Source organism: Gekko japonicus, unplaced genomic scaffold (genome assembly GCF_001447785.1).
Source record: "Gekko japonicus isolate JY-2015 unplaced genomic scaffold, Gekko_japonicus_V1.1 scaffold2888, whole genome shotgun sequence".
Lineage (NCBI taxonomy): Eukaryota > Metazoa > Chordata > Lepidosauria > Squamata > Gekkonidae > Gekko > Gekko japonicus.
Genome location: NW_015175454.1, coordinates 62179 through 80291, shown reverse-complemented (window position 1 = coordinate 80291; position 18113 = coordinate 62179). Strand labels below are relative to the sequence as shown.

Below are 18113 nucleotides of genomic sequence, written 5' to 3'. Positions count from 1 at the left end.
TAAAATTTTGTAGGATGTCCCGTCTTAATCCACAATCCTGAGGAGACCACCTTGTCAAGAATGGAACACAGCCTGGTAGATTCACTGACTTTTCATAGCATGCGCTCTCAAGAAGCTATTACATTTGATCACTCTTACTCGAAAAAACACCAAACACTTGAACAAGTATTTCACATACTCACCTCTTCTTCTCCTTCCTCTCCTTCTTCAAACTAAGAGAAACAGAATTTGTTTAGGTCGTATTACTCCTTTAAAACATTCGCATTTATATGATTAATATGTGCATTCTATGTTGTCTCTTTGCACTTTCCCCCCCTTTCAGGGACTCAACTGCACAGGAATACTTCATATACGCCCTGCCGAAACACTTGAAATATAGAGTTGGACGCCAATGCGACATTCCTGCCAGCAGAAGGTTACTTCCACCCGCAGAGGAAAAGGGTAAAATTTGCCAGTATCTTCCCTCCCACTGCAGACACCCGCATCACATTCAGCACTGTCCCTAGGAGATGCCCTGAACCCCAGAAGCAGTGGTGTTCAGTGGGGAAGACTGGGACAAAAAAAAAAGGGGGGGGGGACTGAACCTAGAAACCTAGGATCCAGAACCTGAAAAGGTTAGAAAAGAGGGCCAACAATAAAAGCTTAATATATCTTCTATAGTATATAAAAAGATACATGTATTTATTAACAAAGAATTAAAAAATATATAAGGGCCCAATCACACCCCATGTAAAAAATACCAGAATCTAACACACAAGGGCTAATGGACTTGACCTGATGCGTTTTGGCCTGCATAGGCCTTCTACAGAGGTCAAACATGGTCGGCCTTTTATCATCTTCGGCTGGCTCGGCAGTTGGTCCCCTACCTTAGCCACGAGGACCTGGCCACGGTGATCCATGCGACGGTCACCTCAAGGCTAGACTACTGTAACTCTCTCTACACGGGGCTGCCTTTGTCGCAAGTCCGGAAGCTGCAGCTAGTGCAGAATGCTGCGGCCAGGCTGTTGGTGGGACTCTCGAGGAGGGACCACATTCAGCCTGTGCTGAAAGCGCTGCACTGGTTGCCAATAGCATACCGGATTCGCTTCAGAGTGCTGGTTTTGACCTTTAAAGCCCTTTATGGCCAGGGTCCAGCCTACCTGAGGGACCGCCTTTCGGGCCCTGCGGGACCTTTCTCAGTTCCGCAGGGCCTGCAAGACCGAGCTCTTCCACCAGGCCTTTCAGTAGGAGCCTCCTCCTCCTGTGCACTGTCGTATTACCATCATGATTGTTTGGTCCCTACGGGAGGATCGAGATGCCTGAGCACGGACTGGATGATAAGATCTCAGGGAGCTGCTATGGAGGTTAAGATCTACCCATCTTGGTTAAACCTGTATTGTAAATTTGTTACTGTATTTTATTGTAATTTATTGTTTTTAAATTATGTGTTTATTGTTGTAACCTTGGCACATGGTGCCCTTGTCAGCCGCCCTGAGCCTTCGGGGTAGGGCAGGATATAAATCCAAATATAAATAAATAAAAAATAAATAAATACAATCATACAGATATAAAATATAAATACAAGAAGGACCAGATGAAAACTGTTCCAAAATGAAACCACTAGGCACAGAATAAAAGTAGAAATGAGGCCTCCACAGATGCAATCACATGCCAAGTAAGGTTTCACTAGAAATAATTTCTGGTCCAGAAAGTGCCTTCCTATGATTGTTTAGCAAAAGTCTCCTCAGTAGAATTGTCCTTAGGCAAAGAGTCCCTAGGAGATGTCCTGAACCCCAGAAGCAGTGGTGTTCAGTGGGGCAGTGCAAGTCTGTTCTGAAAACAGAGCTTTGCTGATGCTAGACTGGATTGTTTACAAAATTTCTATACTCCATTAATAGAATTTTGTAAATTAACGGAAACCCAAATTCTCCATGTATTACTTCATTTAATCAGGTTCAAGAAAGAGAGAAATGTATATGCTCTTGCTTGGTTTCAGTGGAACAAAACTAACAGATTAAATCCTATACATCTACAAAATAGATCTTGTTCTGTTTATTTGATAAAAACCATAGGATATGACCAAGAGTTAATTTGAACCTTTTCATTTGTTTAACAAAGAATTAAAGAAGATGTTATACATGTACATGTACATCAGAGCTGCAAAGTTTAAGTTAAGTGCAAGATTGCATGACTGTCCAAAACCACAGTAAACATTTCACCTCATATCTCTATTTGTCCTTTAGGATTCAATAAGAGGGCAAGTATGTAAGCAAAGGAAAGACCTCACAGGATATCGTTGCCTTAAAGCTGGCAGGGCATAACAATCACTATGGGACCGAGCTTTGAAACCTTCAGTCCAAATCTTATCTTAGCCTTTGCTAGGTTCGCTGGTTAGCACTATTTTTTCAGCTTCCCCTCCTTTGCTACAGTACCTGGATAACAGTGACTTATCTTACAGAGTTGCTGTAAGGATTACCAAGACATGGGGCTTTGACCTTTGTTAAATCCTAAATCTTATGGTAGCATAAATTCTAATAAAATCAAATAAATAAAATAATCCCCACCCCCGAAAGTACAAAGCCAAGACCAAATACAACGGGAGAACCAATTATCCAGTTAGAACCCAACAATTTATGAATAAAAACTATGTTGCCATTCAGAAGGCATCAAATTCTCTTTTATAGTAACATGAATTTACCCTTTCTAGAAATAAAAGAAGACAATCTGAGGGATCCACTGGTTAGTTAAGGACTTTTAAGTATACATACGTTATCATCATCTTCTATAGCTTCCCCAGTGAAATACAGTACAGCACGGGGCACTATTCTTTCACGGAAGAAGTGCCCAACTTCAAAGTCTATAGCTAAAGTACACTCTGAATCTTCATCCTGCAGAAAAGCAAAAGCACAGAAAGTTATTACAAAGGAATTTTAAAACAAGGATGTAATGATTCCTTGTTTTAGTGAGTGTGGGTCTTTAAATGTTTGGTTTGAGTGCAGTGCCGGAAGGAGAGTGATAGAGGGAGACACGTGTGCTGTGATTGGAGGATGACTGAGAGTGGGAGGAGTTGTTTGGACTGAATCTGTGTGTGTCTCGAAGTCAGTGTGAGTGAATCTGAGTTATGGAGAGGTCAGATTTAGAGTGAGTCAGTCAGTGAGTGAGCTGACAAGAGTCTGTGTAAAAGTTAAAGAGTTCAGAGTTCAGTATATACGGCTTAAAGACTTAAAATGTGAAGGAGCTATGAGAAGGGTCTGTGAGACTCTAAAGTAAAGAAAGAGAAGCAATAGTACAAAGAGATAAGCTGGTGTGGCTGCCTATGTGAGAGATTCCTGTCAGAGTGGGATCGTAATGTCAAAAGACTGTGTGTGATACCTTGCCGGTTTATTTACAAGTTCCTTTTCCCCAATACAGTTACAGTTAACCAGCAACTTATTTTTTGTTCCTTAATCAATAAATCATATTTTGTTTAAGTTTAACCCAGAATTCAGTTCAATCCTTCCTCAGGGCCACATAGACCTTTGAAAGCCCAGACCCTGGGTCACATTACCAGCAGCAGAAACAGACGGAAGATTTGGAATGTCTTAACATTCCTGGTGGCAGCAGAAACTACCCAGTTTATTACACAAAGAACAATTTTAAAGTGGAAACAGTCCCCCCAAATAAGCAGTGCGCCACAAAGCATTTTGAAGGCTATGTCTTTAAGGCCACGAGTTTGTATTTATATTTAAGCACTGTTATAAAAACAAAGACTGAGGTACAAAGCTTTTTCCTGATCTGTAAATGTGAATCGTCAATATAAGCTTTGTGTTAAGAATCTATCCTTTTTAGATACTAACTTGAGAACACCAGAAAACACACTTAAATGATCGAAGACCAACTAAGCTCAAGTGGAACTTGGAGACAAAGCACAAAAAGACAAAACTACTGGCACTGGACAAACTAGATGTTTATTACGTCCTTGGTTAAACACAACTTGGAGCTGCGGTGGCTCAAGTGGTTAAGATGCTGAACTGCAGGCTGTGGAAGGTCGGTAGTTCAGCAGTTTGAGACCCGGGTGTCGCATGATGGAGTGAGCTCCCGTCTCTAGTTCCAGCTCCTGCCAACCTAGCAGTTCAAAAGCAAGAAATTGCAAGTAGATAAAAAGGTACCACTTTGGTGGGAAGGTAACAGCGTTCCGTGCGCCTTGGCGTTTAGTCATGCCGGCCACACGACCACGGAAACGTCTTTGGACAGCGCTGGCTCTTCGGCTTGGAAACGGAGATGAGCACCGCAACCCTAGAGTCGGACTCGACCGGCTTTCGAGCAAGGGAAACCTTTACCTTTAAACACAACTAGTTTTTTTTTAATTAAGATATTTATATTAGACAACAATCCCTAATTCCAACCTTCCCATTCACTCTCTCCAGCCAGTAAAGTTGCCTCAGAAAGGAGATAAGGACAGAAAGTGTGTGTATAAAAAGCAAAGTTACATAAACCAGTTTATATTAATTTTACGTATGTCCAGACATGCTGAACAAATACAGTTAAATTCTGTGCCAGCATTTCATCTATAAAAGACATTTTTTTCCTTTTACTGCCAAGTCCTGCATTCCATCTCTTGACATTCACGGTTTCCAACGCGGTGCCTGTGTGAGCCGTGGCACCCGTTGTCCGACTTCTCGAGTCCCCGACAAGTGTTTTCTTAGGAAGTGGGTGGGACATCAGTTTATGTTCTTTGCCTGACAAGGATTCTGATTGGCTACTGGAGATCTGATGGGCTGTGCAGATTTTTTTTTAAAAAAATGTTGCCTTGGCAACAGCCACCACTACAGCACAAGGATCTACACTCTGTTGCTGAAATTAAGCCGTGGCAATTCATTTTGCGGCTGGCTCCGCCTCCCACGGCAGCCATTTTGTTGCTGTGCCCACCGTGCCAAATGTGCCTGCAGGCTCACAAAGGTTGGGGTCCCCCGATCTACATCATTAAATTTGGAGGCAAGGTGGCACTCCTCTTTAGAGGATGAGGTATTACCAGAAACCTTTCTAATGATAAATTGTCCGCATGAATTCCCCACATGTGGGATTGTCTCCCCCAGCATGCGACACTGGTTCAGAAGCTTTAGGGTAAAAATGTTGTAGGCAGAAGCATCTAAGACATTTTGGTGCTTGAGGCAGGAAAAAACCCTCAGGGATATTATATCCAAGGTGAAATAGTCAAGTTGATGTCCTTTAATAACACATCCATCAAATTGCTACCTGAGGCAGTCCATCTTGACCCACCTAACAGTAAAGGTATAACTGGGTATAAAAGCTAAAAACAAAACAGACTTACCAGTGATTCGCCATCTCCCCCCCTAAAACGGGGGGGGGGGGGGAGAGAGGGAGAGATCGATTAAACAGACAGTCCCAATCCTCCTTGGACCAAAGAGCAACTGGCCCATATCTTAGAGCCAAACCAACAACCAAGGAAAACTGCACGGATACAAATGAAGTTTGGGAAACATACCCCTGCTACACATTTTAACACAGAAGGCTAAGTGCTGTGTTTATGCAACTCTAGAACTGACGGCCAAAGGGAAAATGTGTTTTGTCACCAGAAAGGAAAGCTGTTCACTTTGCGCCTACATTTACCTTGCATAATAGAAATGAAGAGGACAGAGCATTTTCATTTAATAAGGCTGCAAAGCTGCATCAACATTAAAATGTGATCACTATCATTATGTGATATAACCATTATAGCCATAAACACACCAGGCCCAGTACCTGAAATACCAACTCCACCAGATGAATCAGCTTAGGTTAGTTACGATACTGCTGATTTTTGAGGGACTATATGAAGAAAGAGGGGGAGTTTACCCTCTATTGCCAGTTACCTAGACTGGGATTGGTTAATTCTTTCCCTGCCAATCTGTGCAATAACGATTGAAAAGAACAAAAGAGGGTGAGGGGGAAAAAACCCACATTAAGTCTCTTGGTGAAAGTCGTTGAAGTCATCTGTTACGAGGGCCAGATCTGATATAAATGTCACTTAGTCAGGCTGGGCCACGTGTGCCATAAAATGTAATGCCAAGTACCGGAGATATAAACGTTATAAAGGACACGGGCAAACCCAATTAATGATATTATTTTTTTTTACTCAAAATACAAACATGCTTAAACATGAACACTCTTACAGTATTTCCTTAAAGTATCTCCCTGAGGCCCTCCCTCCCAGTTCCTCCGCCCATTACTCATTAATATTGGAACAGTATACAGGGACATAATGCACAGCCTCTAGCATCAGGCAATAAAGGTTGTGACCAGTTGCTCACAGGCCAGATAAGAGCCCTGGATGGGCTGGTTCCAGCTTGCAGGTCGTATGTTTAACACCCCTGGTCTAATAGGCTGGTGAGGGAAGATCTTCAACTGATTTTAACTGTAAGAATATAAACTGTCTGTGGTTTATTAGGTAAAAGTGCTCTAACTTCCGATGAAGTCTTACGAATGCATGGTGAACACTTGTGGCCAAAGTGCTGGACTTGGACCTGAGAGACCCAGGTTCAAATCCCTACTTCTGCCATGGAAGCTCGCGGCGTGATCTTGAGCCAGTCACTCACTCTCACTTAAATCTACCTCACAGGGTCGTTGTGGGGATAAAACGGAGGAGCTCAAGTTCCTTTGAGGAAGCGCAAGATAAAAAATGAACTCAACAAATACATAAGATGTAAGTGTACACCAAGAAGGAATGATGGAATTTAAACAAGCTTACCTTTTATTGGACTGAAGAAGTTGAAGAATGAATCATTGGGTACTTGTTTAGTAATTGTTCGGACAGTGCCTCGCCCCTTATGTTTCTGTTTCTTCTTTATTGTTTTAACAGTAACATTTTTTCCTTTTTTCCAATCAATAGTACATCTGAAGGGAGAGCAGAATCATATGATGATATTAAGAGGAAAAAGCCGAGCCCACTTTGGGGTCATTTTCAGACCCAAAATCCCCTCCCAAGACAGTAATAGTAGAGCTTTTGGTACCCACTGCAATAGTACAAACTATTTGAGTCTACATACAAAAAAAGGGGGAGGTTGAACAAAAAAAAACCCCTTAAAACTTTGGGTCCACCCGCGATGTCCTGCAATGGTAGGATTTTTTAACAAATCATTTCATGAATTCCTCCAGATTAATTGGGTCAATTGTCACTCTCTGGTTCATCCCCCCCACACACACATACACCTTTTACAGCAAGAGCACTAGGGGAATTGTTTTCAGGCTATTGCCTAAGAGTACTCTTAACATATAAACTTGCCTGATTTACATATTTTTATATTCTAACTATATGTATTTCTGAAACATTTGGGAATATTTCCTTACCCCTCGCAGTCAACAATTTCAGGGCCTTCAAATGAAAAAGGATCTGTCTTGTCCGGTTCTGATTTCATCTTGTAGGTTTTTGTCAGAAGTGTATTAGTAAAGTAGTCATTGGGCTCAAAGTAGAACTCTAATGTGAAAGACTAAAGAAAAAGGACCATCATTTTCTGAGGTGACTAGCAATTTTCAAGGAGACAGAAAGAAAGTGTTTAACTAGCATCACTTTGAGAATATCTGTATTGGTGTTCACCCTTTATATAGAGAACCTTCAAAAGATGCTCCATATACCTAACCCCACAATAATGCTTTTTATACAGCTCTACTAGATTTTAACTCAAAACAGAATAAAAACTGATCTAAAAGCTACGATATAACATACATGCAATATGCAAATGTTGTCACGTGGGAAGAAGACACCAGTATTTTACTATGCATACCTGCAAAAAAACTGTTTATGTTTTGATACTGATATTACATTATTTCCTAAGTGCCATTTTTTGTAGCAAAAGCATCACACGTGAAGCAGGAGTGGAATTCAGCAGCTAATTTTCTTATATCCACAAATAGGTTGGCAATATTAATCTACCCCAAAACATAGGTAGACGGGCTATCAGCTGCCTAAGTCACATATTATCCCCCACTCTTACACACATATATGCAGTCAGCCACACTTTTATGGGCAGCAGTAGCAGTACATCACTGCAGAAACAAAGCTGAATGAGAGGGGAAATGGAATCATGTTTAGTTGCCCTAGAATTAAATTCCTCAACCCAATCCTAACAACTTTATAATTCACATTAGGCACCAACATAGTAACCTTTCTACTCTTGGACGTAAATCCCACCATTTCTTACAGAATGGCACTCGATGATTATGCTGCAAGAAAAATTAGAGCTATGGGTATGGAATTATTGTACTTTTAGAATATGTCATTCAGAAATCTGATCCCAATACCTAGATTTTTATTCTGTTCACATATTTTATATTTTTAATACTGTCTTGTTAAATTTATATTTTATATCTTAAATTGTGATGGCCAATGGCTATATACAATAAACGTTTGAGTGAGTTTAGTTACATTATCTGCTGTTTCTCAATCCTGCCTGGGGCCAGCTGAATTTTTTACAGACCAGGTTCTACATAGCAGTCACCAGTTGTCATTATATGCTTGAAGTGCATGCCACACACACACACTCATTCTTAAGCCCTCTCTTCCAGGTTTAATAGCCTGTACTATTCACTTCTAATCCTACAAAGTATTTTTGCCATTTTCCCAATGTAACTTGCCTCCTCCTTCTACCACCAATTAGTTTTCACTTAAATACATAGCTTGTTTCAGTATTTTACAATAGCTCTGAGCCCCTCACATAAGAAGAACTGATGAGAAATCATTACGCTTCATCAGTGATGAACATGTGAGAAGTATTATATGAGAAGTGTTAGTATCTCCCATTTTGTAGCATTCCAATATCATTTCTTGTGTGTGTACTTTGTCATGGTAAATGACTTAAGTCAGCAATAGCTGCAGAATAGAGCAGGAAAGACAGATTAATCTGTATCAGATTAACTCCTGGACATATACCACTTGCACATCTGCCATGATGTTCCATACAACTCAGTTAACCTTTTCAAGTCTCTAGAAAGGAGAGCAAAAGCTCCCTGTGTGAGCCAGGCACCCACCACCCTGGAAGAGGGAGTAAAACTTATTAGCTCAAGACAAGGAACAAATTACAATGCTAATGTATTACAAAACTGTCATGGTAAGCCTACATTAAGCCTATTTACAGCTCAGATACCTAGGAGAGATTTACAACTTTATTGTTTTACCAACAACATGAACAAGGGCTCCACTGCATTAGATATGCAGAGCAAGCAAGCTCCATAAACCAGTTCATAACCCAAGTATGTGTGTCAGATATTTTGATAGGATTCCCACATATTTATTAATTCCCTAACTATAAACTGCTTAGATATGCCAAATAAAGATTTCTGTTTATAATACTCCAGTAAGTTACTACTGATGAGCAGAGAAAATCCTGCTCACCATCAAAGACGTGATAAAAAGTCACCCTAGTTGCTCTTTATATTGGCAGAATGCACAGAGAAACAGCTCTAAGTATCACCACCACACATTAGTATGCGATGTCCCCAAAGTATAATCACTTACAGTTCAGTGCAAAGAAAAAAGCACCTAGAGTATGAGACCATCCATTCAAAAAGCTAGTGGTTTTAACTTTGGGGTACTTTTTTAAAAAAGACCTCAGCCCATAGAGATAAAAAGGTCTGGTTTTGCAGAGCATAATTAGTCCAGGGAAACACTTAAGTAGTATTCTTTTGCAACTGAAGAACATTTATCTCACCATATTGGGTTATAAAAGTAACTCCTCAAATTCCAAAAATATTAGGAATGGCCCTCAGTTTGCAAGACCAGAACAAGGCTGTTAATGACCCTTTAGAGGTCATTAATTCATAGGGTTACTATGTGTTAGAAGTGACTTGACGACATGTAACACACACTGATAAATGAAATATGTGGGGGGAAAGAAGACCGTTGTCTTCTGCCACCACGAACAGTGATCTGGTAACATTTTACTACCTATACTAGAATTTAGAGCTAGTGCAATTACTCCAACGCAATTTGTAAGTTTCTTTTACACTCCTGTATAAGAGTGTTATTGTATAAGAGTTTTAAGAATATCAAAGGAAAATCCAATCTAACAGAAATATCCAAATATATTTAAATGAGGCAGATAATGTGGGATTCTCTCTCCAATGACAAAGCCCCATAATTTCTTTGGAGATGTTTGCACAGCCATACATGAGATTAATACAACCCTAGTTTAAGACCTGTCCAGTAAAAAATACAGATTATTGAGTAGCCTGTCTTATTTTAAAATTTTCTACCACACTGCGGTGGCTCAAGTGGTTAAGACGCTGAACTGCAGGCTGTGGAAGGTCAGTAGTTCAGCAGTTCGAAACCTGAGTGTGCCGCATGATGGAGTGAGCTCCCGTCTCTAGTTCCAGCTCCTGCCAACCTAACAGTTCGAAAGCAAGAAATTGCAAGTAGATAAATAGGTACCACTTTGGTGGGAAGGTAACAGCGTTCCGTGTGCCTTGGCATTTAGTCATGCCGGCCACATGACCACGGAAACGTCTTTGGACAGCGCTGGCTCTTCGGCTTGGAAACGGAGATGAGCACCGCAACCCTAGAGTCGGACTCGACTGGCTTTCGAGCAAAGGGAACCTTTACCTTTAAACACAACTAGTTTTTTTAAAAAAATTAAGATATTTATATTACAAGACAACAATCCCTAATTCCAACCTTCATACTCTCTCCAGCCAGTATAGTTGCCTCAGAAAGGAGATAAGGACAGAAAGTGTGTGTATAAAAAGCAAAGTTACATAAACCAGTTTATATTAATTTTACGTCGGCTTGGAAACGGAGATGAGCATCGCAACCCTAGAGTCGGATTCGACTGGCTTTCGAGCAAGGGAAACCTTTACCTTTACCTTTCTACCACACTTTCATTTGCATAGAGTCCTACAGAAATCTCTCCCAGAGAGGACCTGACACCACTTTAAAACCTGCAAATCATTTAATTATAAAATATTTATTATCCTCCTTTTCTCTTGGCTCGGGGGAGCTATTAAAACATTACCAATTATTTATTTTTATTGATTGATTTTATTGATTTTTTTATCCCGCCCATCCAGCCTAGGCTGGCTCAGGGCGGCTCACAACAGAATAAAAGTTCTCATGATACATAAAATGCAATTCATTGCACTAATACATTTCCTGAGAGATAAAATACAGCAATATAAAAACTGTGTTAAAATCAAACGTAGTATTAAAGTGCTAGCACATTCCATTTTTTTTGCTTCAGATAGGGGAGGCTAGGATGGGCAGTAGCCACAGGGACCAGCGGCTCAGGGCATCCACCATGGTTGTCAGCTGTTGTTATTGGATAATGACACCAATAATTGTGCTGGTCGTGGTGGGGGCGGTAGTGGTGGTGGCAGCTCCAAAAGCTTGGCAGAAGAGCTCCATTTTGCAGGCCCTGCGGAACTGTGAAAGGTCCCGCAGGGCCCTGGGCTCCTACAACCAAATGAAAGCCCAAATACCTCCCTCTTTAAAGTCACTAACACAGCTAATGAGGAGCTAGGAAAGGCCTCCCTAGCTCCATGGATAAGAACACATTTTAAACTGCGTTAAAAGGACCTCAGTAGTACTCACCATAGGCTGCCCTGGCTCAGAAAATTTCACTTTGATATCCTGCAGATGCTTCAAAATTGGCTCATCATATTCCTAAACACAAACGGGGAAACTAATAAGTCATTTCTTTCATAAGAATCATGAACAAGGTTTAATGTATGCCATCTGTTTTCAAGTTATGTTACTTCACCTCAACACTTCTTGAGAATATTTATAATCTGACCAAAATGTAATCTGTTTCAGAAACTGAAAGCTTTCATTTTTATAATCACTGTCATAGCAAGTGTACAACTACTCTTAGTACTGGTGTAATTAAATTTATTTGTATAAGAACTCCTGTTATTCTAAACAGCAGTGAAGTATAATATGCAGAGTTCCTGCCTAGTCTCAGCCACATAAAATGCAAAACATCAGTGAGGGTGGGACAAAACAATTGAAAAGTCGATGAAACCAGTCCAACAGAAAAGATGCTAAATAAAGCGGGCGGAGGGGGGCGCTGTGTTAAGTATTTGCTACAGAGCAGCTGGAGTAACAGCAACATTAACATAGGGAGGGGGGGCAGGCAGAGAGAAACAGACAATGTACCTTACCTGGGAATTCTTCTAGTTATTTAATGAACAAATATTAATGAACAAACATCCCCTAGGAGGCAGATTTTTTTAAAGAACAATTCAACTAGGGCTTGGACAAGAAAGCACCTCCCATTTTCCCCTATAGCCAGCACTTATTGATATAGCAATATTTCTTACCTTAACTAAATTACTAGTATTGGAATAACCCAAAGCAGTGGATCCATACACACGGTGAACAGTGAACTTTACATGCAAGCAGAATTCAGGTCAACCAAGTTGAGTTCCCTCTGCTTTGCAAACTTCCAACGGTTCAAAACTATGGGTTGTAACAGTCCCTGTGGGCAGGGACCTTGCACATTTGGGATGCAACAGTGCTGCCTGAACGTGGTGCTTCAGCAACTCGTCAAGAACCCTACCAAATATGGACCAAGGTGGCTGCCTTGCATACTTTCTTATTTATTTATTTATTTCTTCGACTTGCTACCCCGCTCTAACCCCCGAAGGGGTCTCTGAGCGGCTAGTTATTCATTGTTCTGTAGCTAATTGTTCAGAAGGTAACAGAAACCAACGGAGTGGCCCAAGGCTTTGTAGACCTCTTATATAAACACAATGTTTCAATGAGCTAGGAAAATCATCTTATCTTTTCTCATCTTCCTAAGCTCCATGTGTTCTAAGGGGAAAAGGTGCAACAACAAAGTCTCATTTTATGGAAATAAACTTTAAGAGCACTCTGAATGTTCAATGTCAGGGAGGTCAGAATAGAAACCATCCTATTTGAAGCAGACATTATTATTTACTACTGTACAAAGATGACAAAGCCTTGTGTAGGGCTACCTGACTAACCAAAGCAAACTGAACCCAGATTGTGGTGCTCAATCGCAAACTGGAATTCATATGCAGATCTGACACTATCAAACTTCGGCTTAACTACAGAAAGTGACTGTTGCTCTTTCTGTTTGTGTTCTTGTGTTATTTTTGTTACACTGAAAGCTTACTGCAATTAGATACACAAAATGTTATGCTACCAACTTACCCATGAAAGCTTATGCTACCACAAACATGTTAAAACTTAAGGCATCTCAAAAACACAATTTCTCTGGCTTTAACAGACCAACAAAGCTACTCCTCTGGAATTAGGTTAATATGGTTGTTATATGGTAGAAGCCTTAAGCGTACTCTGAGAGGTGCCCAACTGAACCCCACGAGTCATAAAGACTTCCATAATTCCATCCTGGGAAGAGTCAACAGTCAAAGTACAGTGTATTTCTGTCATTAAAGCAACATCTGCATATTCCATCCCAAGAATTACACCGGTAGAATGACATTTCCATTACGAATTCCCCTCTTCCACTGCAGACCACCACGCTGTCCCTCCCTGCACTGTTACTGCTCCTTGATCTCCAGGCTGGGAGGATCATACTCAAGATCCACTCTGCTAGCAGGATTCTTGATCTCCAGGCTGGGAGGATCATACTCCTCAAGATCCACTCTGCTAGCAGTATCTATGATCTGATCCAGCGACTGAGATTTGAAAATGGAATTTGAAAGGCTTAAGAGGATGATCATACCTAGGACTTAGATGCCAAGACTAACTCCAAAGGTATTATTTATTCCTATAATTTCTTTTTCAAGGTCAACATAAAGGCATTGACATTCTAGAACTGTTGGTGAGAAAAGGCTCAACTCTGATAAAAAAAAAGACAGTCTGCCTTGTTTCTTTTGTCTGATTTGCAAAACAGAAAGGTCTCCATCATAAACCAGGCAGACAAGATATTGCAAAGTGGGATGTTCTCCAGTGGAGGCAGGAGATCCAGCAGTTTTAGAGACAGGTATCTTGTCCACCATGTAGCTATCTATGTCTTTCATAAGAGTACTTAATTTTTAATTCAAGATAACATCACCCAATGTTGGATTATTAGAAGGTGACAAGTAAGAAGGAAATTCAAGTAAGAAAATGATGTAGCAGAACGAAGTAGCATAAGCAAGCCTGCAAATGGTGTGACTCACAAGTATATTGAGGAAAACTCATACAAAAACCAAAATATCTGACTAGATGGATGTATAAACTGTACTTATTTCCTGGTAAGGAATTATTATAATATAATTACTCTTATTCCCAGACAGCAGTTTGATATTCAAAATGAAATGGCATAGTCTATGTATAATAGTCACACATAATAACCTTCCAGTGAATTTACCTGTACTAATTCACTCAGCATATCTACATTTCTAAATATTGTGAACCAAAAATCTGGGATTCCTTTGGGATTTGTTTCTTCTGCTGCACCTGCTTCTTTTTCTTCTATTACTACTTTATTTTTCAGATCTCCCTAGAAACAAGACATAAAATTTTAGTTTAGAAACTTTCAAAAAACACTCCAAGTTTCTTGTAAAGTATAAAAACCTTGTTGGCTTAACACAGAACAGTTATCACGTGAGCAGTAGTAATACTGCTATATTTATTCTGAAGAGAAAGCATCAACTGATTACTAAACGTAGCAGAATAATTTCTCCCGTGTCACTGATACTCTATCCTCTCAAATGGTATGTAATAGGTGAACACAGTAAAAGAAGGGAGATGGGCTGGAGATGGAAACAACGTTCAGGAGGTAAGAATTTTTAAATATTAATATTTAAGTCAATGGTACGATTGGGGAGTCAGAAATAATCTCCCAGTCATGCAGCCAAATGACATACTCAAATGAATTAGTACATTTAACACAATATTGACTACTCTGACTGGTAGCATCACCCCTGGATCTTACTAAAACATCTTCACTAGCACTCCTTTTTACTCTTACAACAGGAGATACCATGGATTGAACTTGGGACCTTCTATGAGCAAGAGAGTGAGACAGCGACAAAGCATCTGGAAATGATCAGAAGCAAGTGACTTAAGCACCATGTTCATTTAGAGACAAGGCGAGAAAGTCAGCATATCAGGCCCTTTTATTAATTACATAGTTTCAAGTAGACACTATGGGTTGAATTCAATAAATCGCAAGGATATGCTTCTTCCTTCTCCTCCTTCCCCCCAGCTATCTCCTGAAACCTCTGAAATATTGATGCTGTGAATCAATGGAACCCCATTAGCAAAACTGAGGAAATTATGGAGCATGGCCATTATTCGTCTACCAGCAGAGTTTCTGATGCGTAAGGCACTCTCGGTGAAAAAGTGGAATTGTGGTATTTTGTCCATGGGACTCTCATGATTTTGAGCACCAGCTTTTCAGATGTTCCACGAGGCAGGACAGATCTCCAGCCACAAGTGCTTTCTACTCATGGTTCACAGGAACCAACACCTTAGCTTCGAACTAAAAACCTTTAAAAGACCAAACCTGTTACGAAGGTAGAAAGCCAGGAGCGCAATGGGAGCTTCTCAGTGTATTGCACACAATCATTCATAGCGATCTGCCTATCAGGCAAAAGTTGTGGGTAACTGCTCAGTGCAATGAGCTCCTGGCTCTCACTAAACGAGTCCACACCCTTGAGGTCAGTGACTGCTAGAGATGTCCTGCTCCCATGCTGACAGCTCTGCTGTTGTCATGGAGAATGAGGGCCAAATGATCCTGTAGAAACCACCGACTCCTCAATGGTATCTGCTCATGCAGAAGATAATCCTTCAGTTTGAGAACACTTGGCAGGAGACCTATTCGAGGCACAAGCTGAAATCTCACCACCACTACACAAGTGGAGCAAGATCTTACAATTGAACAAAAGCTTACACAAGAGCTAGTGGAGAGCATATTTCAGCCAATTACCCCTTTGCAAGGGGGCTGCTGGAAGAAGGGTCAGGCTGTAAAAACTGCTTCTGCAACTTGGTTTGTTTGCAGATGCTTGCATCAAGCCCAGTGTTGGGCAAGCAAGATTATTTCGGCAGGCACATTCCAAGTCCATCTTGTTTCCAAGAAAACTGTTCACTCCAGATACCAAAGACCTACACATACTCTATACAATGGACTGCAACATTAAACAGAGTTAGCACTGTGTTTATCCCAAAGCCAGAGTGTGCAAATAGACCTGGCAATAGTATTTATGAACAGTTATATCAGGGCACAAGAAACAAGTTAACAAGACAAAAAATGCAACATTTCGAGAATTTGCCACAAAAGTGCAAAAGAGCATGGTTTGAATCTCACAGATGATTTCGGCAGACAGAAAGGATGGTAATTTTCTCTGATTCCCTCTAGAGGCCTCTGACACACATCTCACCCCCCCACACACACACGGTGGTTCTTGGGAGTCCCCTTCTACTGAACAGCAGCATTTCAATATTTTGCACTATCATGGAAGGACGGAAAGCAGGGAAGTTGTGCTCTAGAGATGGATGGGATATTCATTCAAGCCATGGAAATCTTCCATGGATTCAAGCCCACACCACTGCTAAAGTAGGTTAAAATAATGTGTTACACATGTAATTGATCTCTCTGCCACTCTGTTTCTTTTTGAAACAATCAACTATTGTTCCCCCAAACAGAGAAGACACACAGGCAGAAATAGCCAGCTTTTTCTTGTTTGGGGTGTTACTGTAGCACTGGAATGGAACCCATTTGCAGAAAAAACTGCCAACAGATTACGAACAGTGCAAATAATGATGATTTACCAACTAGATTACAATACTGGAACAAAACTATTAAACAAAGACATTCAGTTTCATTAAGCAAGCTTCTGAAACATCAGAAAGTAACTACAATTGTTCTGCAAAGGGAACATGCAAAAGCTATTTGAGACATCTGACACAAGCTCTTTTTCTAGGGATACACATTATTTTATTCAGTTCACTTTATTACCATTTCGGATACAAATTTATAAGAAACTTAAGCAATCATCTTAGGTCAGTGGTGGCGAACCTATGGCACGGGTGCCAGAGGTGGCACTCAGAGCCCTCTCTGTGGGCACGCATGCCATCGCCCCAGCCAGGCCCAGACCATCATTAAAGTGTCGAATTCTCTGCCAAATAATTTTAAGTAAATGAAAGCATTTGGGATTGCTTTCCTTACTTTGTTTGCATCATCTTAAGTTAATGTATGAGTTGTTTCTTCTTAAGTACAACCTCAGTATTCAGGTTAAATTGCCGTGTTGGCACTTTGCGATAAATACGTGGGTTTTGGGTCGCAGTTTGGGCACTCGGTCTCTTCTCTAAAAGGTTCGCCATCACTGTCTTAGGTTGTCATATTAGTGATTCTTTTTTAAAAGCCTTCAAAATATCTGTACTTACAGCTAGTTTTTCCTCTTCTTCATTTTCACTGTGCCATTCTGCCTCGGCATCTGTTTGTTCAGCAGCACCAGTGATAAAATCCCTTCTCTGTGCAAAAGGCATAAAAGCAGAAGCAGCAGCATTAGAACGTAACAGTTACCCCTGAAAGGAATGTACAGGAAACTGGGCACAGGCTTCAAGGTGCATTCAAGGGGGCGTTAGAAAGTGCCGTCGAGTCACAGCTGACTTATGGCGACCCACGCAGGATTGTCAAGGCAAGAGATGTTCAGAGGTGGTTTGCCATTGCCTGCCTCCTCGTTATGATCCTGCTATTTCTTGGAGGCCTCCCATCCAAATACAAGCCAGGGCCGACCCTGCTTAGTTTCTGGGACCTGATGAGATTGGGCTGGTCTGGTCTATCCCGCTCAGGGCGAAGCAGTTATTATCAGCTATTTATTCAGATATAGTAACAAGAATGTATTTCTCAGCAACTTAATCACCATCCCAAAACTCATTTCTCATGCCAAACAATATTTAAGAACTGACTTGACATGCTGGATAAATGGCACAACCAAAGTACAAGGCAGAAAACCCTCTTTTCTTTCTCAGTGTTCTTGTTAACAGCCATTTCAGCTTTCAAAAGTATTTCACTGACTCTTTCATTCTCTCTCTCCATCTCTAACTTCATGTCCCATTATTATCTAAGGCCAAGATAGCACTGGCAAAAAGTAGAGAGGCTTTATTGTGTTTATCCCAAAACTCAAGAGTCTCACAGGTAGCTTAGCACACCATTTTTCCTTCCCCCCCCCTTTAAAAATTGTACCATGAA

The 18113-nt window shown here is 40.7% G+C and overlaps 1 protein-coding gene across 1 annotated transcript in view; it reads right to left on the bottom strand.

Annotated features, from left to right (window-relative positions):
- The window catches only part of NAP1L4 (nucleosome assembly protein 1-like 4), a 46936-nt gene that overhangs the window by 15736 nt on the left and 13087 nt on the right, over window positions 1–18113 (bottom strand). The window contains exons 6-13 of the mRNA XM_015425896.1: window positions 17306–17392; window positions 14286–14417; window positions 11537–11608; window positions 7306–7445; window positions 6703–6852; window positions 5291–5312; window positions 2748–2867; window positions 183–212 (exon numbers count right to left, since the gene is read on the bottom strand). Coding sequence (XP_015281382.1) covers window positions 183–212; window positions 2748–2867; window positions 5291–5312; window positions 6703–6852; window positions 7306–7445; window positions 11537–11608; window positions 14286–14417; window positions 17306–17392 — 753 coding nt within the window. The remainder of the gene's footprint in view (window positions 1–182; window positions 213–2747; window positions 2868–5290; window positions 5313–6702; window positions 6853–7305; window positions 7446–11536; window positions 11609–14285; window positions 14418–17305; window positions 17393–18113) is intronic.